This window comes from Ochotona curzoniae, unplaced genomic scaffold (genome assembly GCF_017591425.1).
Source record: "Ochotona curzoniae isolate NIBS_2020 unplaced genomic scaffold, NIBS_Ocur_1.0 contig_3176, whole genome shotgun sequence".
Taxonomy (NCBI): Eukaryota; Metazoa; Chordata; class Mammalia; order Lagomorpha; family Ochotonidae; genus Ochotona; species Ochotona curzoniae.
The window spans coordinates 1,611,418-1,626,616 of record NW_024465746.1 but is presented as its reverse complement, the minus strand read 5'-3'; the positions used below and the strand labels follow the sequence as shown (position 1 = coordinate 1,626,616).

The window sequence follows — 15,199 nt, the reverse complement described above, 5'->3', positions numbered from 1 at the left end:
TGGCTGTTTCCCATCCCTGCTTTTGTCTCTGCACGCTAACCTGTCTCTAAGTTGTGCGTACACTGGGTCACCAACTCAGAGCTCTTGTTCTGTTGTCATAGAGCTGTTTGCTTCCTTCTGCGTTTCAGGCCGTGTCCCCTCCTTGTTAGGGTTTGACTGTCCTCTCCCCGTGGAAGGACTTCCTTGCCTCTCTGTCTCTCTGAAGTCCTGACTCATCCTGGGCTGGATGCCATGTGCCCCATCTCACCGGCTGAACCCTGAGCGTTAACCCTGACCCAGTTTATGAACCCGGAGGCATTGCTCCCCATGCAAAAACCAGGGACACGTGCCCTGCACCTTTGTTGCCATTAGGGCCATAGGTGGCGACTGGTGTTGTGGCACAGGTTAAGCCACCCCTGCCACACAGGCCTCCCGCATCATGGCAAGGGTTCAAGTCCTGACTACTTTACTTTACTCTAGCTTCCTGATAATGTGCCTGGCAGTGCAGAGAAGAATGGCTGCCTCCTGGGCTCCTGGCTTCAGCCTAGCTCAGCTCAGCCATTGTGTCCATTTGGGCGGGGGGGGGGGGGGGGGGGGCAGGGGAGTGAAGCAACAGATGAAAGCTCACTCTCTCTCTCCCTGCAACTCTGCTTTTCAAATAAATAAAATGAATGTTAACAAGGAAAGAATACCCTACTTGAGGACACTTCAGAAAGTTCGTGGAAAATGGTACGAAAAGACCTTTCTTTGGAACAACACTCTTGAAATTACTGACAATGATGGAATGTTCTAGTTTATGGAAAGTGCATATTATGGAAAAACTACGTATAGATTACAAATTTCAAAATTTTGCACGAAAATGAATATTTTTCATTCTACTTTTCTGGCGAGCTTTTTGAAGTGCCCGCATAGTGTCATGCAGGAGTTGTCAGACTGCTCCCTCCTGTTCTTTCAAAGGGGCAGAAAGGAAGGGTCTGAGATTTTCAAAGAACTTGTCCAAGTCCAGTTCATTGCAGTAAAGACTCTCAAATCTCGACTCCATGAGAAAAATGAAATCCGAGGAAACTGCAGCCATTCTGTGTCTGAGAAATACTTTCTCTCAGTCAGCAAGATTCAATTTTCTGAAGGTTGAAGAACCTGGGACCTCAAAGAAGCCAGGTTCACAGATGATTGGAAATGTGTCAGTGTTTGGCACAGGTGATGAGGGCCTGCTTGGGCTGCGCGCCCTTTAGTAGCTGGGCCCCTGCCACCCCGGGTGGTAGGGATATGGATTGACTTGTGGCTCCCCCCCCCCCCCGGCTGGAGTGGGGGGAGGTGAGGCAGCAGATGGGCAGTCGCTTTGCCTTGCCAATGAAAAACAATTAAACACTTTAGAGTATAGGTTTGCAACACACAAGCAAGGAATTTGTCTGGGAGCGAATCAGGTTGTGTACAACTTGGCATCCCAAACATTGCTGCTTCTTGTTTTCTTAGAAAGAATCGAGAGGCAGAGAAGGGAGCCCAAGGGGTAGGATGAGGAAACGTGGCTGGTGCCCCAGCCCGTCCAGGCCTTCACTGCCCTCGGGTCACATTACTTAAAGAATGTCTTGTGTGTAAACGTGATTTGGGGTGCTTTGTGCAGTAGCCTGTGCTGTGAAGGAACCATCCTTCATACTGAGTGGTCCATAAGGCTGTGTATGCTCGTGTGCAGGCTCAGGGTGGTGATCCCAGTGTGGATAAACCATGCTTCCTGGAGGCTCGCAGTTCCCCACCCACTTCTAATTTAAGAAGCAGCAAATATGGAAGAATCTCAACATTTACTAAGGATCTGGAGGAAAGAGCCAGGTGATGCCTGCCTCCTGACCCTGCCCCTGGACAGGTCTTCCCCATTCTCCTCCTAAGACGTTGGTGAGAAGCTGTGGGCCATGGATGGTTAGCCCAGCAGGTGATCAACTGCCTCCTAGGACCCCGTGTGCACTCTCTTTGTAAGGGTTGGAGGTCTGGCTTCTCTTCGGATCCAGCTTCCTGCTGACGCACCAAGGAAGCAGCGGAGGATGGCCCCAGGACTGTGTGCCCTGCCACTCAGGTTGCAGACCTGGAGGGAGTTCCTGGCTCTGGGCCCCAGCCTGGTCTAGCCCCAAGCTGCTGTGGGCATTTGAAGAGTAAACCAATGGACATCTCTCTCTCTCCCACCCTCCTCCTTTTCTCTATCTATCTCTCCATCTCTCTCTGTCACTCTGACTTGTCAGATAAATAAATAGATGATTTTTTAAAGAAGCTCCTTGTACTGTTGCTTCACTTTCTAAACAGGAATGCAACCATGCAACAGGACAGCAAGGAAAAGGAGGGAGAAGGGAAGCAGAAGAGAGCCTTCACTGAAGTTGCTTCATTGTTATGTTGTTTTTGAAGAGCAGAGGGGGTAGGAGCGGATCTTGTATTCCCCGATTCACTCCCCGAATGCTGGCAACAGCCAGAGCTGAGCCAGAAGAAGCCATAATTCACTTCAAGTCTCCATTGTGGTTGCCAGGGACCCAATTCCTGGAGCCATTGTTGCTATCTCAGAGTGTGTTGTCTTAACAGGAGGCTAGAGTCAGTCAGGAGCCAAGCCTGGGTTCGAATCCAGGTAACTCTGGTATCGGATGTGGGCATCCCACCACAGTGTCAAGTGTTTCCTGTGTGGTCACACATTAGCTGGGCATGTCGAAGCAGAGGTGACTCATCGCAGTGTTTGTGGGGGAAAGTGGACTCAACCAGGGCCTCCTTTGTGTTCCAGGCCGCCAGATCCCACCCCTGGACCCGCACGAGAATGGAACCAGTGGGGCCATCAAGCTTGGGAAGCACACGGCGCAGGCTGGCCGCAGGTGCTGCTGACCCAGGGCGCAATGGTGGAGGAAGCTGGAGCCCACATCCCAGGCACCGCTGATGCCCCAGCCCTCAGTCCTAAAGAAGAGTAGACGCCGGCCTTGCTTCCTGGAAGTACTGCAGGGAGCTGGGGCAAGACATGTGCCTTCAAGAGCATGTAGAAACCTCCAGGAAAACTCACGACACTGCCACAAAATGGCCTTCGAGGGATGGTACTTACAAGATAAGAAGTAGAGCTGTGGTTTCTGGTAGACACCTGAAAGCACTCTTGGTTTTGCACCCAAGTCTTAAACTGCCTTAATCGGGGGAGGGTACCCTCAGACGTGTCCTCCCCCTCTGACTCCTGGGTTCCCCGCCAAATTTCAGTAGCTTCTTCACTGTCATTGTCTTCCCCGAAGGACACTTCATTGGGAAGGCTGGTTTGCAGCTGGCTGTGGAACAAGTGTTTATTGATTACGTTGCTGATGGAAATTGGGGCAGCACCGCACCATCTCTCAAGCTGAGCTCCTGCACAGTGTACATTGGAAAATGCCGGCATCTCTTTTCGCTGGGGACCATTCTTCGGCATGTCGATCACATATGAACAGGCAGACCAAAGCTGCCCGCCTTATTGCAAATTATCTCGGGGATGGGTTGGAAGGTCAAGTGGTAACCATGCCCACGGTGATGGGTGATGGGTGGAGGGTGTAAGCATCATTTAGAGGATCACCTGGTACATGTCACCACCTTGTCATAAATCCTCAGTATAGTGCAGAGTATCCTTGTAACAGAGATGTCATGATGTTCTAAGGGTTCAAATTAAATGGTGGACACTTGAGTGTAAATTGCAAAGCGGATTTCCAACAATGATGGTTGATCACAGCAGAGCCAGCCAGATGAGGTACAAGTGTCTCAACATTCTAGACTCTACAGTTGGGCTGAGGGAGACCACTTGGAATGTTAGGCTTGGGGAGGTCCAGTGCTGGGCTGCAGGTGAGCCGAGACTAGGCCTTGAACAGCACCATCCTTTGCAGAGTTAATGAGAGACTGAATCGAAGAAGCAAGGAGACCAAAACCAGGAAAGCAAGGAAAGCTAATTCCACAGAAGAGTCAAACCCCAGTGCCCTCTACAACTTTCCTACAAACTTGGGACCAAGAGAAGCAAGGCTTGTGTGAAGGGGTGGTTGTTGAAGGGTGAAGGGTTCAACTAGTGTCTTGTAGGGCCAAGAGCACTGCCTGAGCACAGGTTCAAAAGGGGCCAGCAGCACTTGATGCGAGGTGGGGAGAGGAGAGTCGGATGGTGCCACTTTATCAATAATTCACAGTGCAGCAGTCAGGAAAGGGACCAGGTGCATGTTTTAAAGACCTTGAACTTTGAGTTATTCGGACTGAGCCAGAACTGTGGAGTCCTGCTGTGCGCACCAAACCCTTGGCAGGCAGGAGTTACTGAGTCATGTTACCAACAGAGGATGGTACTGGGAGAGATCAGGGCCAAGTGTACACTTTGTTTTTTGCTGACCATCATCAAGCAAAGAGGGCCAGGTTCAAATCACAGATTTGTGTGTTTTGACCTGATACCGTGTTGTTGGTTGAATGTTCTTGCTGGCTTCCCCCGACTCCTGAGGCTTGGTTGACAATCTCAGCAGGTAAAGGCTAGCAGGTCCTTTATTTTTGGTCCAAGAGTACCACTGGGCTCCCAGTCAGTCACCTCCAGAACTGTTAGCATGTGGGTTTTTTTTTTTTTCCGTACACTGCCAACATGACTACACTGCCAACATGACTGGCTGGCACAGTTCTGCTTGCAGGTCAACAAATAACCATACCTCTTGCCCAAGGCAAAACCAACCAACCAACCAATCCTGTTTAGAGTTGAAAATTGGAATGACTGCTTTGCAGGTGACATGTCAGCTTGTTTTTCTGGAAACCAGTGTGTCTCTGGGCACGTGCTCAGGTGTCCTGACCAAGGTGGCAAGCACACAGCAGAAAGTGTACAGCAGTTGTGTTTTATGTAACAACCCCAGTATTATCTCCATGTGACAAGCTACCCGCCAGGGAGCCCATGCTTTGTTTGGGAAGTACATGAGGGAGTGAAACTACTCCTTTTGCCTGTGACGGTTGCCGTCACTATCAAAGCCAGTAAGAGAACCCCAAAAACAATAAGTGTCCTTGCCACTTGGAGCGGTCAGCCCAAGGGTGGAGTGTTCTCCACACACAGATGTTCCCAGACACAGTGAGTCTTCTCTGAAGATGGATGCTTGGCCCTTGTCCACAGTGAGGCTTCATACCTTCCTTTGATTTGACTTGGGTGGCTTGTTGCCTGGCCTAGTAGTTGAGCCATAGCCATGTAATATTACAAGAAGGCCTGGAAATCACCATTGTTCCAGAATGTCACATGCTTGTCTATGATCCTGCAGTCTTGACATCATTTTCCAAAATGCGCTCCTGTTTTGGTTTACTGTTTCTTCATGTGTGTTATGGATGTGCATATATGTAAATACGGTTTTGTATCGATGATGCCGACCCATTGTGCATTTCACACTGGTTCCTGGCAATGTGTTCTGTGAGGCAGGCATGGGTCCTCAGCGGGAGGGCTTCCCATCCCTGAGATGGCAGTGGAGTCATGCAGTCGAACCTTTGACATAGGTACTTGACTGATTGGTCATTTGCCAGTGAAAAATGGTGCATTAGGGTGCTGGTGATGACGTCACCTTACAGACCAAGAGGTTGAAGACCTGAAACTAACTTTTAGCTAATGCAAAAGGGCTGTGCCCCGCTATGAGAACCGAGGGAGGTTCAGGAGACCAAACTTCTTTCCCTTGGGACAAGGACCATGGCGTGTGATGGCTGAACCTGAGCTCCGGTATGTGGGCCATGCTCGTGGCGGGTGGCAGGATGAGCCAGCTTGCAAGTTCAAGGGCCCTGAGCTGTCCTCACACCTCGGCAGTGTCTGGTTGGCTCCTGAAGCGTCATTGTTGAAGCCGTCCGTGCGAGCCAGCCTCGGTGCCCTGTCATGCAGTCTGCTCCCTTTTCATGTATTTTTGCAAAAGACTGCCTGCCACCTGGGCTGGACCCAGGTTTTGCATCTAGAAGATACCACCGCAGACAGCTAGGCCTTTGCTCATTGTATTCGAACCTGCAGTAAAGCCTTTCTCTCAGCTACACCTAATCGTATCTGTTATTTTTGGTTTAACACACTGATTCATACTAATAAATATTTAAAGTTTTACCTCGTTTCGCTTTTTCTTATGGGGTTCAGGTCACAGTGAAATCAGGCTAAAGAATGCATATTTCTCAGGGAAATGTGTTCATAGGAAAGCATTTTTTGTTTGTTTTCTAAGATGTATTTATGTGTTTGAAGACTAACAGAGAGAGGAGGAACAGAGATTTTTCATCTGTTAGTTCGCTCCCCACATGGCCACAATGGCCAGGCTGGGCCAGAGGAGCTTCATCCAGTCTCCAATATAGGTGGCAAGGGCCCAAGCACTTGATCCATCTTCAGCTGCTTATCTTGGGCTCATCAGCAGGGAGCTGGATCAAAAATGAGGTATCCAGGGGCTGGCACAATGGCTCAGCTGGCTAATCATCCACCTCCAAATGCGGCATCCCATATGAGTGCCAGTTTCTGTCCCGGATGCTCCACTCTCCCATCCAGCTCCCTGCCTGTGGCCTGGGAAAGTGGTAGAGGATGGGTCAAAACCTTGGGACCCTGCACCTGCATGGGAGTCCCGGAGGAAGCTCCTGGCTCCTGGCTCCTGGCTTTGGGTTGGCTCATCTCCAGCAGTTGTGGCCACTTGGAGAGTGAACCAGTGGATAGAAGATCTTCCTCTCTGTAAATATGAGTTTCTGATAAAAATAAAAGAAAAAAGTGAAGGAGCCAGGACACAAATGGTACCCAAATAAGATGCTGGTGTTGCAAGTGGTAGCTTTAACCACTACTCCCAGCGCTGGTCCCAAGAGAACACTTTTAAGGATGTTCACTAATGAGTGGAATGGAGTTCTGCACTAAGGAATTGGAGAAATAAAGTGTGGCCCAGTGACACAGTGAATGACTGTGGGGGATTATTACTAAATTCAGTGTCTGCAATGTATCAACGTGCTTCTGAGTTTGGGGCTGCCTTCCTGCACACCCCAAGGGACCGCTGTCACCATCCGTGGAAAAGGAGCCTTGGGCTGCACAGTGCACAGCCTGGGTAACTAGTCTACAAGTTAGAAATGCACAGAGTGCATAAGCACATCCAGTTCCATGAAACCAAAGTATGCTTGTGAATACTTACTACTAAGAGTAAGAAGGAAACATCGATGTCATCCTTACTGTGGGGATGGAAGGAAATACCCATGCCCAGGGAAGACAGGAAAAGGTCATTTACTCATCAATTAATTTCCTGATAAGAAAAGGCTGAGGTTGGGCCTGGCGGTGTGGCCTAGCGGCTAAAGTCCTCCCCTTGAATGCACTGGGATCCCATATGGGTGCCGGTTCTAATCCCAGGAGCTCCACTGCCCATCCAGCTTCTTGCTTGTGGCCTGGGAAAGCAGTCGAGGACGGCCCAAAGCTTTGGGATCCTGCACCCTTGTGGGAGATCCAGAAGAAGTACCTGGATCCTGGCTTGGGATCGGCATCGCTCACTTGGGGAGTGAATCATCGGACGGAAGATCTTCCTCTCTGTCTCTCCTCCTCTCTGCATATCTGACTTTCTAATAAATAAATAAATCTTCAAAAAAAAGAAAGAAAAGAAAAGGCTGAGGTCAACTTGAGAGTAGTTGTCAATTCCAAGATGCGTTTTACTAGTCTTTATACTTTGCTAGAATTGTCGTCCCCCCCCCCGCCCCCAAGAGATAGGTGTGTGGAGACAAGGAACAATGAAGGGGTAGGCTGACTTCTTTAATCTGATAGATGTAAGTGCAGCTTTGGGCTTCAGGTGTATTTCAGTAGGTGCTCCCTTCCCACGCCTGTCCCCACCATTTGGGCTCTCTAGCCTGCCTGCCCACTGCACACACACTTGCCCATCACACACTGAGTGAGGCTCTCAGGTTTCTCTGGAGAACTTCATAGGTGCACGGGTCAAATGGGGCGAGCAGGATGAGAAGAGCCAGGTGCAGCTGCCCCTGTGAAACCACTTGGGGTGTGCAGACAGCAACAGGAGAGCCAGCACTCTGATTTTGTGACAGAATAAGGATTCCTTGTGTGTTGGAAAATCACTTTGGAAAGAATCCCATGATTAAATGATCCCACTGCCCATGGTGTGCAGCCCAGGCCTTCTTGGTCAGCAGCGATTTGCACAGGGATTCCTCACTCACCATCCCTCAGGTCACCTCTCTCCTGTCTTAGAGATGGCCTTAGGGAGGACACGGTGGCCAGGGAGTCACTGCTGCTTGTATGTTTTCATAAAACAGCTCTAGTGATGGCGGGGCCGGAACAGCAAGGACAGGTTGCCCGGGATCATGCCTGGCTTGGTCTGACAGCGTCTGCCTGTCCAGGGAGCAGGACTCATGGGCCAGAGCAGGACCAGATCATCACAGTTTTCTTTTTTTAAATAAAATTTTAAAAATGTATCCACTATCATTTTTTTTTTTTTGGAAGGCAGAGAGAGAATGAATCTTCCATCTGTTGGTTCCCTCTGAATGCCAAGAACACCTGGTGCTTTGACCAAGCTAAAGCCTGAAGCCTGGCACCTCATCAGGATTGCCCCTATGAGTGGTAGGGACCCAGGTGCTGGAGCTGTTATCTGCTGCTTCCCAGAGACTCAAATCAGGCACTCCAGTGTGGGAGGGGGGCATCTAAATGTACTTCACCAAGCACCCACCCCTCCAGGGGTGTCTTGTCTCAAGTTTCTTGGTGTAGTGTTCTATTGAAAACCAGAAAAGAGGAGAGGACATTTCACCTAGTGGCTAGGACAGCTGACTCCCACCTCGTAGGACCTCGGTTCAATTCCAATCTCTGGCGTGTGGTTCCGGCTTCCTGAGAATGCAGACCGTGGGAGGCAAGCAGTGGTGACTCAGGTCATCCAGGTGAGACCAATTCTGGTCCTGATTCTTCGCTCTGGCCTTGGCCCAGACTCAGTCAATGTAGGCATTTAGGAGAGAACCAGTGATGGGAACTCTGTGTCTGTCTCTCTAATTAAGAGGGAGAAAAAGGGACACTAAGTATCGGCAGGTGCCTGGCTAGCAGCCTCATCTGTCTGGTCAGAGTACAAACTGGCACAACTGGGTAAAACATTTGGAATGCCCATGTCTTATCACCCACGAAGCCTAATAATATTTAGGAATTCTCTGTGTGTGTAATACATGCATAGGTACCATCTGTTGCTATATAACACATTTGCCCAAAATTTAAACTGGCATCAAACTACAAACACCTATCACCTTGCCCTTGGGAAGATGGGCACAGTTGGCTGGGTGGTTCTAGGGGGCTCGCCAACCCACAGTGTGGAGCCATCAGATGCAGCTGCTGCCATCTGAAAACTTGGCTGTGCTGAGGTCCTGTGCTCAAGATCGCTCCTCTCTAGTAGGCAACAGGAGGCCTCAGTTTCCCCTGGGTAAGCCGCTACGCAGGTTGCAGGAGTGACAAACCAGCGAGAGTTACATCGTGTTTAGCACAGAAAGCCAAGAAAGCTGCCAGTGGTGACTCAGCATTTAAAACTTAACTTGTTCCCAGGATTTAGCCTTCTACCTATTCTCCCTTTCTCCTGGTGGTGGACAAGGGCTGGGAAAGGTCCGCAGAGGCTTGTGGGGCCTTTGTAGTATTCCTGCATCTTGCCAAATGGAGTGATCTGATTCACCCTGTCCTGCTGACCAGGGCCCCTGCTCACACCCTGGCCACAGGGACCACATGGTCTTTCTGTTCCCCTTGTCTTGTGCACTTGGCTCTCTCAATCACTTCCACTTTCCGTGGAAGGCAGCTGGGGAGAGCAAGAGCCTCTCAGGGGAACCTCTCGGGTGGATCATTCTACATGGCCTTTGCCAGCATCCCTGCTCCATGGCTAGGGCCCCATGATGGCAATGAGGGTGGGCCCAGAACTTAGCCCTGCTTCCAGAGGGGTGATGAGAAGGCAGTTCTGGGTCCACCTGCTTGGGGTCTTACCTAGGCATCTGTGTGAGGTGTTTCCTCTCCCCATGGCCTGAGGAAAAGCGCAGAACATAGCCCTACCAGCTTTGTGCTGCCTTTCTAAGTCCCCAGTCCTCTGTGTACACACAGACATCACTCCCCAAACTAGGACATTGTGGAACATGAAAGAGGTGCCCATGAGCATTCAGTTGCAATAGCAGGAGCCAGTGAGATAGTGCTGGGCAAAGGGACAGGATGGTGCTGTGGTCTGAGTATGGGTACCTGTCACCTGAGACTCACACTCAACTTCCCCGTTGTGAACTATTTCGATGATGGAAACTCAACCCAGTTTCAATGCCAGTTAATCCAATTTTGTTGGGGGGGTGGGGGAGGGACGTGGGGTGCTTGGGAGATGATTAGACTGAGACAAGATTCACCAGGGTAGAGCCCTTGTGAATGAATCTTGGTGGACTTACAAGAGAGAGGGAGAGACCAGGGGACACACAGGCTCCTTGTCTCTGGCTGTAGGAAGCCTTGTATCATTTGGGATTTTTCCCAGCAAGAAAGTATCACAGAGGTGGCCCCTGACATGGGACCACAACTGTGATCCAAAATAAGCCTCCTCTGTTTGTGACTTACACAGTTGATGAAAAGATATTAACAACAGAAAGTGGAGTGATGCACGTGGTCATTCTGGTCCAGCTCCCTATCGTTCTAGCAAGGGGAGAAACAATACTAGGACAAGAAGGCAGAAAACTCAGGAGTTACTGAGGAAGTACTTACCACAGCTATCTTTATATCGCATCCAGCCAGCCAGCACCCATGTGTCCACCCAGCTATCCACTATCCAGTCACTCATGCGTTCACACAGCCACGTGTCATCAATCAATTGAGCTATGCGCTATAACCCATCCATTCATCCATGTGTTAAGAGCACTGGTGAGCCAGGTGATGAAATTGTCCTTCCTGCTCCATCAGCTCTCTGCAGTTACAAAGCTTACAAAAGAAAGAAACAAAGAAAGGGGGCGAAAAAGGAGTGGCAGGGAGGAAAAGTTCCTTCAACTGTAGACACGGCAGCTTGGCCTGGCAATGCACCCTGACCGCCTGGGTAGGAAACCAGGGCTGGTGAGTCAGGGCTGGATCTGATTCCAGGAATCAACCCTGACTCACCAAATCTTGAGGAACTTAGTTGGGTTTCGTTTTGGTTTTCCTTCTGAAAAACCAAGCATGGTGCACACTTCACAAAACTGATGACAGGAAGAAGTGAAATTGTTGGGGAGGCACCTGTGACAGGGGACTTGGTAGCTGGATCCATGCCACAGGCTCTGGCCTTTGCCCTGTTTTGTCCCTGCCTCTCGGCTGCTGCTTTGTTCTCTTCTTTTTTGGTTCCCGAGGAGGCGGAGTGGTGAAGAGATGAGGATGCCCTGAGTCAGGCCACCTACGTCTGGTTCCCAGCTCTGTGACTTGCTCTTGGTGGGCCTCTGGCAGGTGAGTGTCGCTGGGCCCTGTCCCTGTGACTCACAGGCAGGTACTGACTCATAGCTACACATCCTCATACTTCCACATCCACGATGCTTTGGCAAGGAAAAAGTTTTGCTGACTCTGATATAGATGGCATTTCAGAGCAGACAGACCTGAACCTATGGGATATTATTTCTAATCATTATTAATCCAACCAGGGGTGAATGTATTCAGCTGCAGAAATACTCTGGCGTTTCATTGTGGGGTGTCCCTCCTCCCCGACCCCTGCCTCCCCCTCACTGCCCACCCCATGGCTTTGCTGAATGTTTTACAAAGAAACACCTTCATCTTACAGACTCCAAACAAAATGCTGAATTTTGAAAACATCTGCCCCTGAAGTAGAAGGGCCTTCTTTATAGATGTGAGACCCAGCATGTAATAAAGACATCAGTGGGAAACTCCAGGTGGCTCCGGGCCCTGGAGGGCGTTGAGAGTCGCAGGTGGTGGTTATGTGGAGGCACTACAAATGGTGCTTCTTGTCCCCTGAAGGACACCAAGCAGAAGCTCCAAAACAACATTAGCTCCTGGGAAGATGGTGGCTTACTGCATCACACACTGTTTCAGGTGTTGTACCTCAGATTATCTGTTTTTAAAAGTTTCCTTTGATAAAACAGAGAGATAGGATCAGAGATCTTCCATCTTCTGGTTCACTTCTCAAATGCCCAGAATAGCCTAGGATGAGCCAGGCTAAAGACAGGAAGCATATGACTCAATCTGGTTCTTCCATGGGGGCGGCAGGGATCAAAGCCCTTCACCTACAGCCTCCAAGCTAATGTGCTTCCCACACAGCAGGAAGCTGGATCCAAAGCAGACTCTGAATCGGGATGCAGGCATCAGTGCCCCCACAACAGCCTCCAAGGAGAGATTCTATCGCTAAATCCATTTGCAGAGAAAACTGAGACCTAAGTGTTTCAGTCAATTGTCCGACATTGCAGTCTAGTAAAACAGAAGTCCAATGTTAGTCATATTTTCCTTTCTCTACTTCGATTGCAAATCCTACAAATAATAAAGTAATACAAAAGTAAATCCACATGTGTTGAAAATGTCCCATGAGCTGCTTTCAAACTGTGTCTCATTGTAGCCAAAAAAGCACAGCTGAGAACGATACACGCTTGTTCCCATTCATGCGCAGAAGGGACATGGAGCTAAAGCAACATTGTGCGTTTCAGACAGTGAGTAAGCGGACAAGGTTCATTCATGCCAAGAACGAATGCAAATCCATTTTTGCTTCTCGCGGAGAGCCAGCAGTTCACCAGCTCACGCCTGAAGTGGCATCACCCAGTTTGCAGAGACTTGCTGGGCTGCCCGCCCTAGACTCTGGTCCCACACTGCTGATGTAACACTCCTGGCTTGGAGGTTCAAGCTGTGAAAATAGAAAGGAATATCGGGATGAATGCCACATTGAAAGAGCTTTTCCATCTGGAATTGGGGGAGCAGGGAGGGCATTGAGAGGGCAGGATGTGTGTTCATGATGCCAGCTGCTGCCCAGGAATGTGAACTTTGCTCACCCCCACCCCAGGGACTCCAGGTGTCTGGAACAAGCAGGATTGGACTTCTGTTTTATGGACATTTCTGTTTACACATTCTTTTATTTATCTTCTTCATTTGGTCCTGTAGCCCTGGGTCTTCCCAACAATTTGTAATCTCCTGTTTCCCATGCCATTTTGGGGATACTGATTCAGAGCTATCTGAACTCTATTTGGAAGTCCCCAAATTGCAATCCCTGAGGCCCTAAACGTAAAGTTTCAGAGTTTGGATTTGTCAACACAACTCGTGCTCAGCCCTCAGTACAGCTTTTTGAAATGCCTTGTGCATCAGAGTTTAGCAGCCTTGGAGACTAGTGTCCAAGAACCCAATTCCCAAACAGGTGTCTCCTCCACCATGCTGTGAGCCTCAGTGACCCACAGCTGGCCAGCATTCTCTGCTCTCCCTCCTCTTGCTTTCTTCCTGGAGTTGTGTGGCCCTATTCCCTCCTGCTCCTTTGGAAAAGTATGCCAAACCAAGTCCCCAGCTTTCTAAATGTGGCTTCCATTTAAAATTCCTCCCTACGCTCCTGCTTCTGCTTCTGTCAACTTACATACATGCGTAAATCTCCTCCAGTTTTGATCAGCTGTCATCCACCTTCCTCCCCCCGTCAAGCTACCCTCTCTTTCCTTCACACTAATGAAATTCGTCAATGAGGATCTTGATCTTTTATTCACTCCTCACCTGAATTTGGCCTCCATCCTGCATTTTGAAGCACTTCCGGTGATTTACCTGATCACCCCTCCCGATCTTCTTTCTCACACTTTCCACTTCCCTGTGGGCACGAGGGGCTGTTGACCTCGTCCCCCGCTTGCTCCCTCTCTGGTTGTTGAGGTTGCAACTCCACTGCCTCTCTCTCTTTCCCTTTTCCGGCTCTCCTCAGCAAAGCAAGCCATCCTGTTCTTAGCCAGTAGGCCATTCCCTTAGGATTTGGGGCTCAACTATTGCCTTTGGGTGTTTGGTTTCCAAATTGCAAGTCTCCAAAGATCAAGGCTTGAATCCCAGCAGTCACATGAGCATGTCCAACGTAGCTTGCTTCTGTTCCAAGGCCATTTGCAGGCGTGTATCCCTGTCCCACCTGCTTAGCCATGCAAATCAGCCATTGCATTCTCTTGGTAACTCGGCCTACACAGTTTTTTTTAATAAGATGGTCTTATTTTTATTTCAAAGGCACATTTACAGGGAGAAGGAGAAACAGAATAGTAAAGATCTTCCATCTACTGGTTTGCTCCTCAAATGGCTGCAGTGTTCATGGCAGAGCCAAACCAAAGCCAGAAGCCAGGAGCCTCTTCCAGGTCTTCCACATGGGTTCAGGGACCCAAGAACTTCAGCCATCCTCTGCTTCTTTCACAGGCCCTGTAATCAGGGAGCTGGATAGGAAATGAAGCAGCTGGAACATGAATCAGCGCCCATATGGGATCCCAGCGCTTGAAGGTAGAGGGTTAGCCCCTATTTTTCACGTTCCCATTGCAAATTCTTACTACGTCCCATCTTGACTCTTACCACACTTCTTGACAGAGCCCTGAATTTGCGCTTTGGCCCTCAGATCTTGCTGCAGCTCTAACGCAGTCCCTCCAAGTTCCCCAACACAACAGTGTCGATAGACCAGACCTACATGAGGTGAGCGAGGCAAGAGGGCTCTGTGGTCATGAGTGGCTTTGCTGCTGGTGTGCCCTGCGTGGGGGAGTGGGTTCAGGAAGAAGGAGTGCACCTGGCCGGACAGCAGGCCTGCTCTCTCTGCGCTCACTTGCCCTCGTGTTCACCCTTCCCCGTGGAGATCATGCAGCACAGGGGATGTCTGTCCCCAGCTCTGCACTTCCCACTTCCAGAACTGGGAGAAACCATGCTCCTTACCCAGCTCCTTTTGTCTGTGCTCTCCTGCTGGAGCGGCAGAAAGTAGACTAAGAGGCATCTGTTGTTGCGTATCCAGCTGTGGGGCAGCTGGAGTGCAGCTCAAACACCTTCCTTCCCTCCTGTCTTTCTGTAGCACGTTGTCACAATTATAGCCGGATTCTAGCTCTCCAGGGGAGAAACATCCCTCTGTTCTCCTCCTGTCCAGCTCCTGTCTCCACCCTCCCACTGGCTGGGAACCCCACTTCCCACCCACCTTGACAATCTGCCTATGTTCTCCTCAACTGCCTTCCTGGTGTGTCAACTGTTCGGGAAGGTACACCAGTTGTCCTGGGAGAAGAATGGTTTCCTCTCCTAATTGGCACAGACATGGGGGCAGCAAATTAGTGTAAAGTAAAAGGTAAAATGGCCATGATTGGGGCTGGTGTTATGGCGTAGCAGGTAATACAACACCAGCATCCC

General features: G+C 49.9%; 1 protein-coding gene across 1 annotated transcript in view; it reads left to right on the top strand.

The window, feature by feature from the left end:
• RAB31 (RAB31, member RAS oncogene family) overlaps positions 1-6,025 on the top strand; it is a 137,215-nt gene extending 131,190 nt beyond the window's left edge. Inside the window, exon 7 of the mRNA XM_040979229.1 lies at positions 2,732-6,025. Coding sequence (XP_040835163.1) covers positions 2,732-2,829 — 98 coding nt within the window. The 3' untranslated portion in view covers positions 2,830-6,025. The remainder of the gene's footprint in view (positions 1-2,731) is intronic.
• The last annotated feature ends 9,174 nt before the right edge of the window (positions 6,026-15,199 follow it).